Raw genomic sequence first — 17243 nt, 5'->3', positions numbered from 1 at the left:
CCCAAGAAATATACATTCCATCTGGAGAAGAAAATCACTACCCACTCCAGTATTCTTGCCCAGAGAATCCCATAGACAGAGGAGCCTGGTGGCCTACAGTCCATGTGGTCACAAAGAGTCAGACACAACTGACCAACCGACGCTTTCACTTTTCACATACATTCCACAGAAATAGATTTTGGAAATCCTTCCAATAGCTCAGTCAAAGGAAAGAACAAAAAGAAGGAATAATTTGCAAAAAAGCTTGACCCAGAATCAGAAAAGAAATCAGGAAGTCACAGGACCCGAATCCACACCCGTCACACCACTTGTAACTATAGAAAGACCAAACTGCTCAGCCCTGGGTGAAAGGAGCAGACCAAATGGAGCATCGGGTCAGTGGGGAGGAGGCCCAAACCAGCTCCAGGAGAGGCAGGTCTGTGCACAGGAGGAGCACATCCTGCTGGTTTTCGGAAAGAACCATCCCCAAAGCTGACGCCTCCCTCCCTCCTCACTTGGACCAGCCCCAGTCACTCTGCCCCATGAACCACCCATGCAGCAAGCACCTGCTCTGTGACTTAGAAGGCTAAGAAGTAACATCCATTGCCTCTAGTCATCGTTAATTTCTTCTCTCGGAGTTGTTTGCAAAGAAAGGCTCCAGGTCTCAACATTCATCAAAGGAAAGAGGTAAAGATACTGCCTGGACGGGAATCTAACCTAAGCCCCTGCCCGCCTCCCCCCCAAGCGGGGGAGGGGAGAGACTGTCTGTGATGACGCTTGGTACTGGAATGTCCCCTGGGCTGGAGAAGGCTGCAAACACTTCATTAGGGCAGAGGCAGCCTTCCTGATTGCGTTAGAACTGCGTGAACCTCAATTATCTCCTCTGGCATTTCAAAGCGAAAATGCTCAGATTCCAACGGCTGAAGAACCACTTGGGGTTGCTGGTTTGTCAAAACAAGATAAGAACACTTATTTTCTGAAATTAAAATTGCCTTTTCTGCAGATGACAGACTGGACGAGAGGATACGGATTCTCGGCTCCATCCTGTCGTAATTTAACAGGAAGATGGTACTTCCTGCGTCTTCCATGGAGTAACCTGCCCAATGCACCCCAGGTTTGCTTCCCCCTTTGAGAATAAGGGCAAGGGGATGCCCGAAAGCGGACCTGGACTGCAGCACAGTGACCTTGCCACCGTTCCAACTTTCTACAATGAAAGTCAAAACCCAGTTTCAGTAAAGGAGGATGGTGGAGGTGACCCAGGAGGAGGTCACGTAGGACCCAGAGCAGCATACAGGTCACCCCCATGAAACCTGCACTGGCTCCTTCTGGTTGCTATAGCGAGATGGTGCCACCCGACCAGGAGTTTGCAGGGAACCCTCGGAAGTGCGGGCCAACTGGGCTTCTCCACCGAGAGAACAGAATGTCTTAAACAAACATTGATTAGTCAGCAAGCACCAAGCTTGTCACAGCTTGCCCTGTGTGCCTGAGGACACCCCTGCTTTCTGCCCACGTGGGGCTCCACCAGCAGCCCTGCAATAAACAAGCACTCAAGCAGATACTGAAGAATCCAAGACTCAGGCATAGAGCTGCGGACCTTGAGTTCCTGCAGCCAGGGGCAACAAGTTCTGACCTAAGTAGGGGCAAGACACGGATGGGAACTTCGATTCAAGCTCCTGGCTCTAAAAGGGAATCATTTCTAAGGAACCTAAGTGAAATGTTCTTTAAAATATTAAACTTTTCTTTTTCACTGCAGCTCACACAGAAAAAAAGTCTGAATCAGTGCCAATAAATCCCACTGTGAGAGAACGAGGAACTCGCCCTAATAATTCTAATAATAACGAAATCTAACTACTGCTTGGTGCTAAGTGCCACGGATTATTCCAAACACTTGACATGTTAAGAACTCATTAAAATTCTCAAGAAAACCTACAACCGTGCTGTTGTTCAGATGAGAAGGCTGAAGCTCAGAGACGCTAAGCAACCTAAGCTTGCCAAGTGACAGAGGGGTAACATAAGCCAAGGCAGCAAGTCCCAGGGTGGTGGCCTTGACACCAGGCTTCACACCTTCCCCTGGGAGCCCTACTAGACCTGACAGGGGCCCAGGTAGGGAGCAACTGGGTGAGTGGAGAACAGCTGGGTGGGGAGTAAGAATCCTAGCTAGTTAGAGCTGAAGCTTCTAGAACAAAGGAGAGGAACTCTTTAAAGAGCAAAAAGAATCTGAAAAGGAATATATTACACACACACACATAACTGAGTCACTCTGGTGTAAACTTGAAACTAACACCACCCTGCAAATCAATGCCACTTCAATAAAAACAACTACGTAAAGAACAAATTTTAAAAAGGAAAGAAATGCAGGAGTATTAAAAGCCAATATCCAGATGAAGTTTAAAAATAACTGCCAGACCTGCAGATGTTTTATCTGAACAACATTAACATTCTGGCTCTTTAAACATCACTGAGTAACTAAACCACTTTAAAAGAAAAAAAAAATTATTTTATCCAGCTTGATCCAGCAGAACAAAAATAAGTAAATCACTTGCAACCTTAAATAATAGAGTGAAAAAATAGATTGAAAAGACTGAATTTTATTAATATTCACACTAAATAACCAATAATCTCAACATCCATGTATTTATTCATCAAATGGCCGTGAGGAAGCTACAGTGCGGCAAGCACTCTGTATCCATATATCCATGTCATCAAACATAGAGGGAACAACTCAAAGACAAAAGAAAGGTGCAGAGAAGAATGAGAATTTATTCCAGAATCCTATAATGCATCCCCTATCTTTTCCAACAAGATTTTTAGGTCTATTAAGAGGGAAACAGTAGTAAAAATGATCCCAGTAAACTCACCATTGGCAAAGGGAAATGTAGAACCATAGGCAAAAGTATATGGAAAAGAGTCTTAACAAAAATACAAAAAAGAACTGGTTTTAAAACAACAAAAAAGAACTTACGTGTAGGCTAAGGTTGCACTAAAGTGTTTCTTAATGTAGGTTTCCAAAACAGGATTAAAATGCTGAAATTTTCTATCAGCAATTAGTCCAATGATAAATACCTGTTAAATTAATATTTTCATTAGCAAAAGAGATGCAAACCAATTTGGAATCTTCAGCTGAACCACCTGCACCTCTGTGCGAGTCAACTGAGCACTGACATTTTCAGACACAGGCTGGTCAGCCAGTTTACCTCTTCTTCCCCTACCAGTTACATTTGCCTAACTACAGCATTACATTGCCAGAAACTTTCTACTTCTCAATTCATTTGCTTTGATTGGCTTTACAACTGAAAACGCTTTCAAGGTTACTGTGATGGCTCCCGCCCCAGCTTCAAAGGTTGCAACATGAAAGCCCCGTAATTTCTGAGCAGGTGCAAAGTCAAGGTCTCTTACCAGAGCATCAAACACTAATGTATCAAAGGTCTCGCTCTCCGAGTTCTCCATCATGATGTTGAAGAGGGCATCCAAGGTGTCCTGGAGGAACTGGAGGGACACAGAAAGTCAACAGACGATATAAACTCACCAGCTCTCCCCAGCCGATTACCTTTGGCAGAACTCCCAACACCCAGCTTTCCCGAACAGCACCTACTGACTTTTCACAGCCACGACATGCACATGACAAAAATCTGAGATGAGTGAATTCAGAACAAAGACATGCCACCCTAAATTAAGCAGAGGATGTGCAGCAAGGAAATGCACAGAGCTCATCCCCCACACACCCCCATGGTCCCCTCCAACCCTTCTGATTGTCACCAAGACCAGGAGGTCAACAGCAACCCTGGGAAGACTGAATCTGAATCACCCCGGGTGGGACCTGAGCTAGCAAGTGGGCAGAAGCCACAAAGGAACAAATTTCTAGTTTAATAAAGGATCTTCTGCAAATACAGGTGCAAGGACAGAAGAGCTACGTGATTCTGAAACTGGGGTACAGAGCAGAGGGCCACTAAGTGCTTAATTTATTTAACAGTAAATTAGAAATCCTTTTATAGCCTCCTGTGTCACCAAATAAATATTACAGCATAGAATGACAAAACATTATGAATATAATTTTGAAAAAATTAGGACACTTCAAAGTTATGTCACACTAGAAATTATCTTTGAATCCTTCCCCTACTCTCCCGAGAAAGAAGTATAAGATGAACTGAGAAGAGTGCATTGGAAGTAATGAGTGCCCTGTCAGTGGGGCAGGGCAAAATGCCAAACAGTGGACTAGTGACCGTACAAGGGGATGAAGGGTGTGTGTCCATCATTAAGTCACTATGGATCTGCACATTGAAACCAGCGTGAGGTATCACTTCATCCAGAGTGTGGTGACTATCATCAATAGATGGACAATAGTTAAGCATGAGAAAGGCAGAGAGAAACTGCAGCCCTGATACATATGCTGGAAGAAATGTAGAATGAGGCAATGGCTTTGGAAAACCAACTGACAATCCATCAGTGGGTTAAATGTAGATTTACCATGCAGCTCAATAATCTCATTCCTGGGTATGAAACCAAAAGAATGGAAAACGTATATCTACACAAAAATGTGTACACAAATATCCAGAGGAGCTTTATTCACCATGGTCAAAAGTGGAAACAACCCAAGTGTCCATCACATCATGAATGGATAGACTGATGAATGGGATGCTTGCATGCTAAGTCACCTCAGTTGTGTCTGACTCTTTGCAACCCCGTGAACTGCAGCCTGCCACGTTCACTGTCCGTGGGATTCTCCAGGCAAGAAAACTGGAGTGGGTAGCCATTTCCTCCTCTAGGGGATCTTCCTGACCCAAGGATTGAACCCTTGTCTGTTATGTCACCTGCATTGGCAGGCAGGTTCTTTACCGCTAGTGCCACCTGGGAAAGTCTATAAACCGTGGCATATCCATACAGTGCAGTATTTATTACTTAAACATAAAAAGGAATGAAGTTCTGATACATGCCACCACTTGCCTTGAAAGCACTGTACTCAGGAAAGCAAGTCAATAAGAAAAAATATTATATATTGTCACTCGATTTAAAAGTAGCTGGAATAGTCAAATCTATAAAGACAGCTGGTTGCAGGCAGAGTGGAGTGATGGCCAACAGGTATAGGGTTTCTTTTTCTGGTGATGGAAATGTTCTGAAACGAGACTGTTCAGGCAGTTGCACAACTCTGTGGATACACTGAAAACCAGTGGATTGTATGAATTAAAAGGGTGTTTTCTGGTACGTGAATTACATCTTAATCGAGTCATTATTAAAGACACAAGGAGTAGTGAGATGGCCCCACAGCGAGGACAGAGGAGTGGCTGTGTGCGATCCCTGGAACAGGTCTTCCTTGGCTGCTTGGCCCACACACAGAGCTCCAGGCCCTCTCGTGTCCCCAGAGGATCTCGAGACTGAGAAACCAAACACAAAGACCTGCCCTCCCACCAAAGCTCACCCCCTAGCCCCCGAAAGCTGTGGAAGCTCGCACATCCAGGGTCCCACAGCTCTTTCCTAGCAGCTCAGATGGTAGAGAATCCGCCTGCAATGCAGAAGACCTGGGATGGCTCCCTGGGTCCGGAAGATCCCTTGGAGAAAGGAATGGCTACCCACTCCAGTATCCTTGCCTAGAGAAGTCCATGGACAGAGGAGCCTAGCGGGCTGCAATCCATGGGGTCGCAAAGAGTCAGACATGACTGAGCAACTAACAAAGCTCTTCTTCCCAAGAGAGGACAAGCTCCCAGACCTAGCAAGCAATCTGAGACCCGTCAGGCACAAAATCCTCATTCTGTTCCACTGTGCCTCAGACCCCCTATTCTGTGCCAGCAAGTGTCACATAGAAATGGGCACGGGAATGAAACCAGCCGGACCCGGAGGCATTCTGGTCTAGACATCCACGGTTCTGTCAACTCCGTAATTATTTAAGCCTGCACCACCTTCATTACTTTTGTATCATTTCCCATCATTTTCAGACTGTAAAAGCTTTGCAAAGGTCAAAACTTGATGCCATCTGCTAAAAGCCCAATGTTCCTGCCAAGAGACTCACCAGGTGCCAAGCCCTGGCTTGGCACAGTTCAAGGAAATAGGTCCACCCGCCCCACCCAGATGAATGACACAGAAACAGGGGTGGGGCCTGGATAGCTGCAGTGGTGCAGGGCCAGGAGAGTCCTGAGGGTGGACCCTCACACAAGGCCACGAAAGGACTGCTTTTGACTCCCACCCTCTCTCCAAGGCCATCCACTGAAAACCACGATCACCATTTTCTTATGAGCAAATATTTTCTTCAAGCAATGTCACTTTTTCCAAATGAGCAAATACTTTTCACAATCTATTAGGCAATGTCATCTTTCCAGTAAAAGTTACAAATACACAGGGACTTCCCTGGTGGTTCAGTGGCTAAGACCTCATCTTCCAATACAGGGGTGCAGGTTCAAATCCCTGGTCAGGGCTTAGATCACACATGCCTTGAGGCAAAAAAAACAAAAGACAAAACAGAAGCAATAGTGTAATAAATTCAATAAAGACTCTAAAAAATGCTGCTGTTGTTCAGTTGCTAAGCTGTGTCCAGCTCTGCGACCACATGGACTACAGCACACCAGTCTTCCCAGTCCTCTACTATCTCCCAGAGTTTGGACGAATTCATGGCCATTGAGTCCCTGATGCCATCTAATCATCACAGCCTCGGCCGCTCCCTTCTCCTCCTGCTCTCAATCTTTCCCAGCATCAGAGTCTCGTCCAATGAGTTGGTTCTCTGCATCAGGTGGCCAAAGTACTGGAGCTTCAGCTTCAGCATCAGTCCTTCCAATGAATATTCAGAGTTGATTTCCTTTAGGATTGACTAGTTTGATCTCCTTGCTGCCCAAGGGGCTCTCAAGAGTCTCCTCCAGCTCCACAATTCAAAAAAAAATCAATTGTGTGGTGCTCAGTCTTCTTTATGTTATGGCCCAACTGTCACATCTGTCCATCACTACCGGAAGAACCAGAGCTTTGACTGTATGGACCTTTGTCGGCAAAGTGATGTCTCTGCTTTCTAATACACTGTCTAGATTTGTCATAGCTTTTCTTCCAAGGCGCAAGTGCCTTTTAATTTCGTGAATGCAGTCACTGTCCACAGCGATTCTGGAGCCCGAGAAAAGAAAATCTGTCACTGCTTCCACTTTCTCCCATTCTACTTGCCATGAACTGATGGAACTGAATGCCATGGTCTTAGTTTTTCTAATGTTGAGTTTCAAGCCAGCTTTTTTACTCTCCTCTTTCACCCTCATCAAGAGGTTCTTTAATTTCTCTAAAGTGTTCCCAAAAAAAAATGGTACACATCAAAAAAAAAAAAAATCTTAAGAAAAAAGTTACAAATACACAAAAGGGAGGTCTTAAACAAGTGGAATAAGATGGCACAGCCTATAAGTGTTCTTCCGTACAATGGAAAGCAGCCCCATGCAGGCTAGGACCCCGTGCGGTCCTTAGATGAGTCCGTTCTCCACTCTAGGCCTAAGGGTATTGAGACATGCTGGTGACGGGAAAGAACACCCAGGCAAGGCAGGTAAGGGTCAGACAGGTCCTCCAGGCCTGGGCAGTTCCAGTCAACACAGGAAGGGTCACGAGAGAGGTGAAAAATCACCGCCAGGGATGAAGATGGGAGATGATAATAGACCAGCTAAAAGGAACAGAGGAAGGCAATAAAACCAGATGGCTCTAGATTTTCCCTGGTCAGTGTAACAAAAGTTCAACTGAAATACAAGCAATCCCTGACGTGATCCAGGGGCCGGAAAATGAAAGAGGACACAATTTCATTAACTGTGGGTCTTTTAAGGAAGTGCTGGGAAGTTATTCAGCCAGTGTTCATCTGAATTAGGGAATCCACAGAACCCGGGGAAGTTTAAAATACAATTAACATTGTCCAAGCCAGGAGAAGAAGACAAGGGCCGGGAAAAGATGATTAGACTTTGAAGATTAGCGAGGATATGTATGAACGGTTATACGGTGAATTCAGGAGAGCGACGCCACCGAATTAATTTCTACTGAAGCTAACCACACTGCTGTTTAATTGAGACCATTTTAAGTAATTAATTTTTAGAGAGATAAGGTTGTCTCCCTCCGCAAGCATCTCTTACGGGACTAAGGCAGCAGCACAGACCTGGCAGCGGGGAGCCCGCTCAGGAGCAACCAGGAGGTAGGGGCCAGCCTGCTGCCACCAGCACAGGTGGAGCCCACTGGCCACGGATGGGCACTGCCTTCCGTACAAGGAGAAGTCACCGAGCAGACGGGAGACAAGGAGAGGCTGAAGAAAATACCAAAAGCGCCAACAAAGACCAAACCTGAGCGCTCCAAGGGACCTCCGATCACACCAGTCTGACTGTCCGATCTCAGATGAAGATTCAGGAGGGCACCGAGCATTGCTCCAGAGCTTGCTCTGTGCGAGGCTAAGAAATAAACCAAGACTGCAAGGGGGGAAAGCAGCTGAGACTGAAGACTGCGACTTCACGGACGCACCACGCAGCTCTCCACATTGACGACAGGGCTTCTGGGTAAGTCGAGAGCCAGGACGGCAGGACAGCGACGAGGATAAATCATGACACTCTTGGATCACCTCCCAGGGCCAGAACCTCATGCAACCTCCTGATCACGCAATGATCATCTAAACAATGCACTGTGGTTCTGTCCATTTTACAGCAGGGAAAGTGTGTGTGTTAATCACTTAATCATGTCTGACTCTTTGTGACCCCATGGACTGTAGTCTGCCAGGCTCCTCCTCTATCCATAGAATTCTCCAAGCAAGAATACTAGAGTGGGTGGCCATTCCCTTCTCCAGGGGATCTTCCCAGCTCAGGGATTGAACCCAGGTCTCCTGCATTGCAGGCAGATTATTTACTGTCTGAGCCACCAGGGAAGCCCGGCAAAGACACAGGCTACAGCAGGGAAAGCGAAGCGTAAACGAGGTTACTCGACCTACGGCAGCCCCACAGCAAGGAGCCACTGGAAGGGAGCCCAGAGTCCTGGCCTCAGTTGTTTCCAAAGACCGTTTCCATCACAGTGAAGCCAGGCCACCCTCCCCGACCAGGGTCAAGGACTCTGTCCTCCTAGAGGCATGTGTCAACATCCCGAAGACGCTGGGGGTTTAAGGGGTCAGAACCAGAGCCTCACGCCGGCAGGCCTCGTTTCATCACACTTGGCAGGTACGCTGATTTTACCACTCCAAGGTTTGTGACAACCCTGGATCCAGTAAGTTTATCGGCCCCGTTTTTCCAAGAGCACTCGCTCACTTGGTGTCTCTGGGTCACGTTTTGATAATTCTCACATTATTTCCAGCTTCTTCATTGCTATATTTGTGGTGGTGATGTGATCAGCAATCTCTGATATGACTACTGCAAAAGGGTTATCAATCACTGAAGATTCGGGTGACAGCATTTCTCTCAACAAGCTATTTTTCTAATCAAGGTACGGACATGATTTTTTTAAATTTTGGAAGGTTTATCGGGGAGGGTTGTTTTTATTAAAGTATAGTTTATTTACAATGTGTTAGTTTCAAGTGTACAGCACAGTGGTTCCATCATACACACATGTCCATGTACATATAAATACACATATATATGTATTACATATTGTACATATCGTGATACATTGTATATTATAACATATTATATGTTGCTTTTTAGACTCTTTTCCATTACAGGTTTTTATTAAATAATGAGCTTAGTCCCCTGTGCTGTACATGAGGTCCCTGCTGGTACCTAGCTTTTCTGACACGATGCTATCGCTCACTCGAAAGACTACAGCAGGGTGTGGGCATCCCTTTGATTTGCATCGAGGAACCAAATAATTCATGTGACCTGCTTTCCCACCACAATGTGAAACCGAACCTGCCGTGTCTTGGAGGCGTGGCTCTACTGTCCGGGGAGGCCGCACCCCCGCCTGTTAACACACTTTAGGACAACACGTTACCTTCACCACCTCCCCGCCGTCCACCTTCATCAGCTGCCTCAGGTTCTGCTGCAGCAGGTTGGTGTTGGATCGCCACTTGAGGAGCCCCAGCAAGTCCACTGGAAACAGGAAACGACAATCAGTTCCTCCCAGCAAGGGCCTGGCCTCCCTCGTGCACCCAGCACATCAGGTCCCCAACATCACTTTTTGAACAGAAAAACCGAGTCTGTTTGGAAATGTTCGCCAGCTAAATAGTTTAATACTTTTCTAGAGGCAACCTTGATGTCCAGTGCAGCTGAATTCATTCCTTTCAATGACATTCACCATGAAATGATTTACAAACAAAAGCTTCAGAAAGGCAGCTGAGAGCCCACGAAAGGAAGACCAGCCTTTCCACCTACAAGAAGGCAAAGCAGAGTTCTCCTGGCTTTAATTCTGACATTGGAATTATATAGGAGTCAAAGCTCAGGTCTTCATAGGCTGTGCATTCGCAACTTCAATATCATTGATGCCCTACAGTTTTTACTGTAAGGGATGGATTGTTAATTTCATCCATTATGTATAGAATTCGTAGAGATGGGAGGGCAATTAAAATCAAGATAATTGTTCAAATCGTCTCAGTTTCTTGTGCATCTATTGTGCTAGTGTGAGTTAGTTTTGCTGTCAGTATTAGTGAGATAATGTAAAGTACTAGTGAGCTGATTAGAGCAGCAGCAGGCCTGCAAGGCTGCTCCTGGCAGCTACTCCCCAGAGGTTATTCCCTGCTTGAGAATAAGACTACTTTTTAAGATAAAATAATATAAAATAAGGGCCTCCCTGATGTCTCAGCAGTGAAGAAACCGCCTGCAATGTGGGAGACACAGGAGATATGGGTTCGATCCCCAGGTTGGTAAGATCCCCTGGAGGAGGAACTGGCAACCCACTCCAGCATTCTTGCCTGGGAAATCCCGTGGACAGAGGAGCCTGGCAAGCCATAGTCCAAGGGATCGCAAGAGTCGGACATGACTGAGCGCCTGGGCATGCGATATAAAATAACCAACTCAAATGCAGTACTGAGATTGCAAGGGGACAGTCCCTGAAGGAGACAGGAATGCTGGCCACTGCTGTAGTGAGCCTGCCGCCCTCACCAAGGCTGGGCCTTTCTGTGAGTCTTTATGTTTGTTTCCTAACAGAAAAACCACAAGTTGAATGCAATGGTTTCTGCAGACTAAATGTGGAAGACAACGTTGAGAAATGATTTTGTTTAAGGCATGAAGACAGACTCCAAAATACCTCGAGGAAAAGACATGGGCCTACGCAACTCTCATTTCAAGTCATATTAATATCCCATTACGTGAAAAAAACACAATTAGCAAAACACATCTAATGTACTGTTTATGCTCATCAGGAATGAACTTCTGCTACAGACACTGTCTCTATAAGAAAAACCCTAGTCAATACTGAAAAGAAAAACATAATTTTGGCAATAAGGTAGAATTTCAGTGAACACAAGACAACAATTATAATTTAAGAATGTGAAAGTGTTAGTCGCTCAGTTATGTCAGACTCTTTGCAACCCCATGAACTGTAGCCTGCCAACCTCCTGTCCCTGGAGTTTCCCAGGCAAGAATACTGGAGTGGGAAACTATGCCCTCCTCCAGGGGATCTTCCCGACTCAGGGATCAAACCCAGGTCTCCTGCATTACCATCTGAGCGATCAGGGAAAGCCCATAAAGATCAGACCACATAAAAGACATACAGGTAATGAACACCAAACACACATTCTCATTTGTATGACCTCACTCAAGTACAGGTGTTGAAGGTAAGAGTTACAAACAGGAAAACGCAGGTGGACATCCTAGTGTATTTGGAATATGAACAGCATAGATTCAAGCATCAGTTGGGCCATGCTGAGAGTTGGACCATCAAGAGGGCTGAGCACCAAAGAATTGATGCTTTTGAACTGTGGTGTTGGAGAAGACTCTTGAGAATCCCTTGGACAGCAAGGAGATCAAACCAGTTATTCCTAAAGGAAATCAATCCTGAATATTCACTGGAGGGACTGATGCTGAAGCTGAAGCTCCAATACTTTGGCCACCTGATGTGAAGAACTAACTCATTAGAAAAGGCACTGGTGGTGGGAAAGATTGAAGGCACGAGGAGAAGGGGACAACAGAGGATGAGATGGTTGGATGGCATCACTGACTCAAGGGACATGAGTTTGAGCAAGCTCCAGGAGATGACGAAGGACAGGGAAGCCTGGCGTGCTGCAATCCATGGGGTCACAAACAGTCAGACATGACTGCACAACTCAACAGCAGCAACAACTGCTTTATGACCTTGGACAAGTACCTTCACCTCAGTTTTCCTATCTGAATAATGGGTGCATGGTTCCCTGAGTCACAGGGTTGGTGCAAGAATTAAATAGTAAGACGTGGAAAAAGCACTTAGCATGATGCCCGGCAGGAAGACCTGCAGCAGCCATCCATCAAAGAGATGAACATTTTGGTCATTCATCAAGAAAGCTGACACATTTTAACTTCTAATCAAAAGGAAAGTAGTGAGAAAAGGCTACATCCTGCTCAGTCATACTCTCAGTCCTGGGGTTAAGGGAGCTTTCTGCTGCTGCTGCTGCTAAGCTGCTTCAGTCGTGTCTGACTCTGTGCAACCCCATAGATGGCAGCCCACCAGGCTCCCCCGTCCCTGGGATTCTCCAGGCAAGAATACTGGAGTGGGTTGCCATTGCCTTCTCCAATGCGTGAAAATGAAAAGTGAAAGTGAAGTCGCTCAGTCATGTCCGACTCTTTGCGACCCCATGGACTGCAGCCTACCAGGCTCCTCCACCCATGGGATTTTCCAGGCAAGAGTACTGGAGTGGGGTGCCATTGCTTTCTCTGAGGGGAGCTTTCTACCTCATAAGAATTACCAGCAATTTTTTTTTTTTAAACAGAGGCTAGTTAATAATCTGAATCCATTCAAGCAAAGTTAGTGGCACTTTGGATTAGAGGGAGGCTGAGGTCCACCTCCACGCTGTACTTCTGAGAAAAGATCATCATGTTAGTCACTCAGTCATGTCCGACTCTTTGCAGCCCCATGGTCTGCAGCCACCCAGGCTCCTCTTTCTATGGGATTCTCCAGGCAAGAATACTGGAGTGGGTTAACATTCCATTCTCCAGAGGATCTTCCGGACCTAGGGCTGGAACCCGAGTGTCCTGAACTGCAGGCAGATTCTTTACCATCTGAACCACAAGGGAAGCCCTTGAGATATTGGGAAATGAGAGAGGTCAGAGAAGGGAGGGACCTAGGGAGCTTGACCAGCCCCTAGGTGCCCAGCGCCCCCTCAATCCCCAGCAGCCACTGCAGTCTGGCCCGTAATAACTCTCCGTGTCAGGATTTCTCTCTCATTCGGCAGTAAGCTGATTCAGGAGAGGAACCACGTCTCCTGCTTTGTTTCCTCTCCCCCACAGCATCCAGCATAGAGCTGAGAACAGAGACGTTTCATACAAATCTCGATGAGTAATGCAGCCACCCCTTTTCCCCAAGTATCGGACCTTCGCAGGAACAAATCATGGTCTCGGAAAAATGACTCCCTCAAATGAGAATCTGGGACTCAATGCCAACTGGGGCAACTCCATCTCGCACACCTGACAAGCCACCATCCCGAGAAGAGGCATCGCTGGCTGGTGTGAAATGAACAACAAAAGACGGTCCCCCGGCTCTCAGTAAGCTGCATCGCTGATAGCGGCAATTTCCTGGTTGCCCAGCAACAGCCGCTGCGGAAACCAGGGTGCCCTGCCCTCAGTCCCAGGCAGGGGACTACCCTGAGACTGGTGGAACTCAAAGAGTTAGGAAGTCAGAGACAGTGAGGTGCATCTCCCTAGGAAATTACTGTGACTTAATACCTTGAGAATGTCCTGGTTCGCAGTCCTCTTCTCCAGGGACATGCGGGTTAAGGAGGATTCTGTGGGTGGGCCCTACCTACCTGCTATTCAGAACACTGTTTAATGGGGAAACATATTCAAATTGCAAATAACAGCTTCCAAACATGCTTCTGGAATATGACCCATAGGTAAGAGGGTGGCTTATGACGCAGTGAAGATGGCACGACCCAGCAGAAGCTGAAGTACTCCATGAGAGAGACTGCCCTGAGTTCAGTGAGGCCCTAGAATAGGGGTCCCCAACCTCTGGAATCCAGTGCCTGATGATCTGCGGTGGAGCTGATGCAGCATCCACAGTAAATGCGCTGTGCTTGAATCACCCAAAACCATCTCACCCAGCCCTCTACCCCCGAGTCCGTGGAAAAACTGTCTTTCACAAAACTGGTCCCTGCTGCCAATAAGGTTGGTGGCCGCTGTCTACAAGGAGTAGCTGGTCATCTGGCGAGTGAACTGTGAAGGCCATATCCAGGGTGACATCTGACCTACAGGGTCATCCTCGCTATAACCCAGTCTCAAACCAGCGCCCAACCTGCCAGTGGAATCTTCCCCGGGGAATTAAATTTGCAAAGTGCCTGCACATAACCTACCATTCCCCAGGCATGCAAGGAACCCAATGCCCCCAAGCAGGGATTTCACCTGCTCAGAAGGACCCCAGGCTGGAAGAATTCAAAATGCGCCAGGCAAACCATGATAAGAAGGTATTGTTAGAAAGATGTATCCAAGTGGCCTTCAAGCATCTGAGTGACACACTACTCTCTGCCACACATCCACCCCGCCCCCGCCTCCCAGCCGGTCCCAATGTACTCATGAGACAAACGGTGAGACATAGCTTGCAGAGCCCAGCACAACCAGGCGGAGACAGCAGGCGGGGAAAGTCTGAACGGGGCCCACATACCCCACGCCAGCGCACCCTCCGCTACCAGGGAGGGGCTTCCAGAAGATGGGGCTACTTTTGGCTGCTGATTATCCTGTTAAAGTCCAAACGATGACTGTCCCTTGGGTCCCAGCTTTAAGGACAATCCCCGGGACACAATTCATGACAGCAACAGACATTAATAATCAAAATCCATATCGGGTGGCTAAGAGGGAAAATTTGGATTTTCAAGCTGACTTTCAAGAGAGCATGAGGCTACTCTGCACAGCTGTGAGACGGTCACATTCGGGAAGCTGGATTTTTCCGTGTAGGGTCTGTGCAGAGGGGTCTCTGCCTCGATCAGATGGTGTACTCTGAATCAGAAGTGGCCCCTGGCCGGGCGGCCACACTACAGGGAGGCTGCAAGCAGCGGAGACAAGGCCAAGGAGCCTCGCCTCCAGAGCGGGGATGCCAGGCTCCATCTGATGCTGCTTTAAGACCGTGCTTTGGTGTGAGTGCGTCAGCAAGGGGCGCCTTATCTCCCCATGGGGTGGGGGGGGACTAGAAATGTCATCAACAGCAGCTTTTAAAAGTAAAGGAAACTGGTAATTATTTCAATGAGCAAAGAGGAGAGCGGAAGGCCCAAGAGGGTGGAGTCTCACACCCTACACCTCCCATAGCCCTCAGAGAGCCCCAGGCGACAGGCGATATAAGGACACAGAAGAGAAACAGGAGCTTGGGGACCCGAGTTCAAGGTCACTCCCAGGGTTCAAGCCTGGATCACTAGTCTGACTCCCATTACGCAGACTTTCCTTGATGCCATTACCTTCCCTTGGCCAAAATTCTTTTTCAAAAGTATATTCAGGGACGTCCCCGATGGTTCAGTGGCTGAGACTTGGCACTCCCAATTCAGGGGACCTGGGTTCAATTCCTGGTCAGGGAACTAGATCCCACATGTGGCAACTAAGATCCGGGACAGCCAAACAAATAGATATCTAGATATGTAGATGGATAATTTTTTAAGAAAAATTAAATCCATCACTTTAAGGTTCATCCTGAGGGTAAAAGCAGAATATGCGTTTCAAAGCAGAAGGGCCGTCATCAGCCCTTTCCCCAGTCATCAGCATCCCCACAGGCCATCACAGAGCGATGAAGGGCTCATGGGTAGGAGTCAGGCACCTGGGGAAGCCTCCTGCACCCAGCAGGGAGCACGAGAATGAGGAGGCAGAAGGAGAAAACGTGCGGAGAGGCGTGCGGGTTTCCACGCCCCACACCCACCGTTCTGGGTCAGCTTGATGGAGCCATCACAGAGGGAGGGCTTGAAGGGCTCACAGGTAGGAGTCAGGTAACGGGGGAAGCCTCCTGCACCCGGCAGGGACCACGAGAAAGAAGGGGCAGAAGGGGAAACCGTGCAGAGAGGCGTCCGGGTTTCCACGCCCCACACCCACCATTCTGGGTCAGCTTGGTGGAGCACACGAGCGTGGAGATCTGGAAGGAGTCCTTGCTGATGGTGCAGCTCCCGAGGCTCTGCATGCTCTTGCCCGTGGCCGAGTGGCCCTTCTCCTCCAGCTCGGCCTTGGTGGAGGGCAGGCTCAGGTACGTGCCTGCATCCTCCAGCTTCTTCGCTTCCGCCTGCAGGTTTAATGCCGCAACAGGTCACACGTGACTCATAGTACCCCACCATTTTTTCTACCCCTTTGTGATCCTTAATCCTTTGAACCCTCATGACATTTGTTTTCTATTCTCTCCTGAACAGTTTATTTTATTTTTAATGCTTTATTTTGGAGGACAGCTGACACTGTTGGGCTTGCTTACAGGTACACGATAAAGTGATCCAGTTACACGTATTGTTGTTGTTTAGTTGCTAAGCTGTGTCCGACTCGTTTGCGACCTCACAGACTGTACCTCACCAGGCTCCTCTGTCCATGGGATTTTCCAAGCAAGAATACTGGAGTGGGATGTCATTTTCTTCTCTAGGGGATCTTCCCAACCCAGGGATTGAACCTGCATCTCCTGCATTGCAAGTAGATTCTTTACCACTGAGCCACCAGGGAAGCCGACAGTTATACATCTACATGTGTCTATTCTTGGATAAACTATTTTCCCAACTAATCTGCTACATAATATTGAGCAGGGGACTTCCCCAGTGATCCAGTGGTTAAGACAACTCGCTTCCACTGCAGGAGACATGGGTTTGATCTCTGGTCAGAGAAATAAGATCCCACATTCTGTACAGTCAAAAAATAATAATAACAATAGGAAAAAACAGCCATAATATTGAACTGAGATCCTGTGCTAAACTGCTTAATATTTAATATTTTTAATATTTCCCTTGTTCCTCTATGAATTCACACTCACAGAGCATTTTTTTAAACAGAATCTAATGTGTTATTATGGGCTTCCCAGGTGGCTCGAGTGGTAAAGAACATGTCTGCCAATGCACGAGATGGAAGAGATGGAGGTTCAATCCCTGGGTCAGGAAGATCCACTGGAGAAGGAAATGGCAACCCACTGCAGTATTTTTGACTGGAGAATCTCATGGACAGAGGAGCCTGGCATCCATGGTATTGCTAAGAGTCAGACACGACTTAGCGACTAAAACAAACAAACATCTCCCCTTA

The 17243-nt window shown here is 47.2% G+C and overlaps 1 protein-coding gene across 2 annotated transcripts in view; it reads right to left on the bottom strand.

Moving 5' to 3' along the window:
- Positions 1 to 17243, bottom strand: part of DOCK1 (dedicator of cytokinesis 1) — a 570880-nt gene that overhangs the window by 438695 nt on the left and 114942 nt on the right. For both annotated transcript variants that reach the window (XM_055424405.2, XM_055424406.2), the window contains exons 18-21: positions 16071 to 16254; positions 9874 to 9971; positions 3376 to 3465; positions 2942 to 3042 (exon numbers count right to left, since the gene is read on the bottom strand). In XM_055424405.2, coding sequence (XP_055280380.1) covers positions 2942 to 3042; positions 3376 to 3465; positions 9874 to 9971; positions 16071 to 16254 — 473 coding nt within the window. The remainder of the gene's footprint in view (positions 1 to 2941; positions 3043 to 3375; positions 3466 to 9873; positions 9972 to 16070; positions 16255 to 17243) is intronic.

Source organism: Moschus berezovskii, chromosome 12 (assembly GCF_049115385.1).
Source record: "Moschus berezovskii isolate FMDL1 chromosome 12, NW_MosBer_1.0, whole genome shotgun sequence".
Lineage (NCBI taxonomy): Eukaryota > Metazoa > Chordata > Mammalia > Artiodactyla > Moschidae > Moschus > Moschus berezovskii.
The sequence above is the reverse complement of the archived record's forward strand: the minus strand, read 5'-3'. Positions and strand labels throughout refer to the sequence as shown.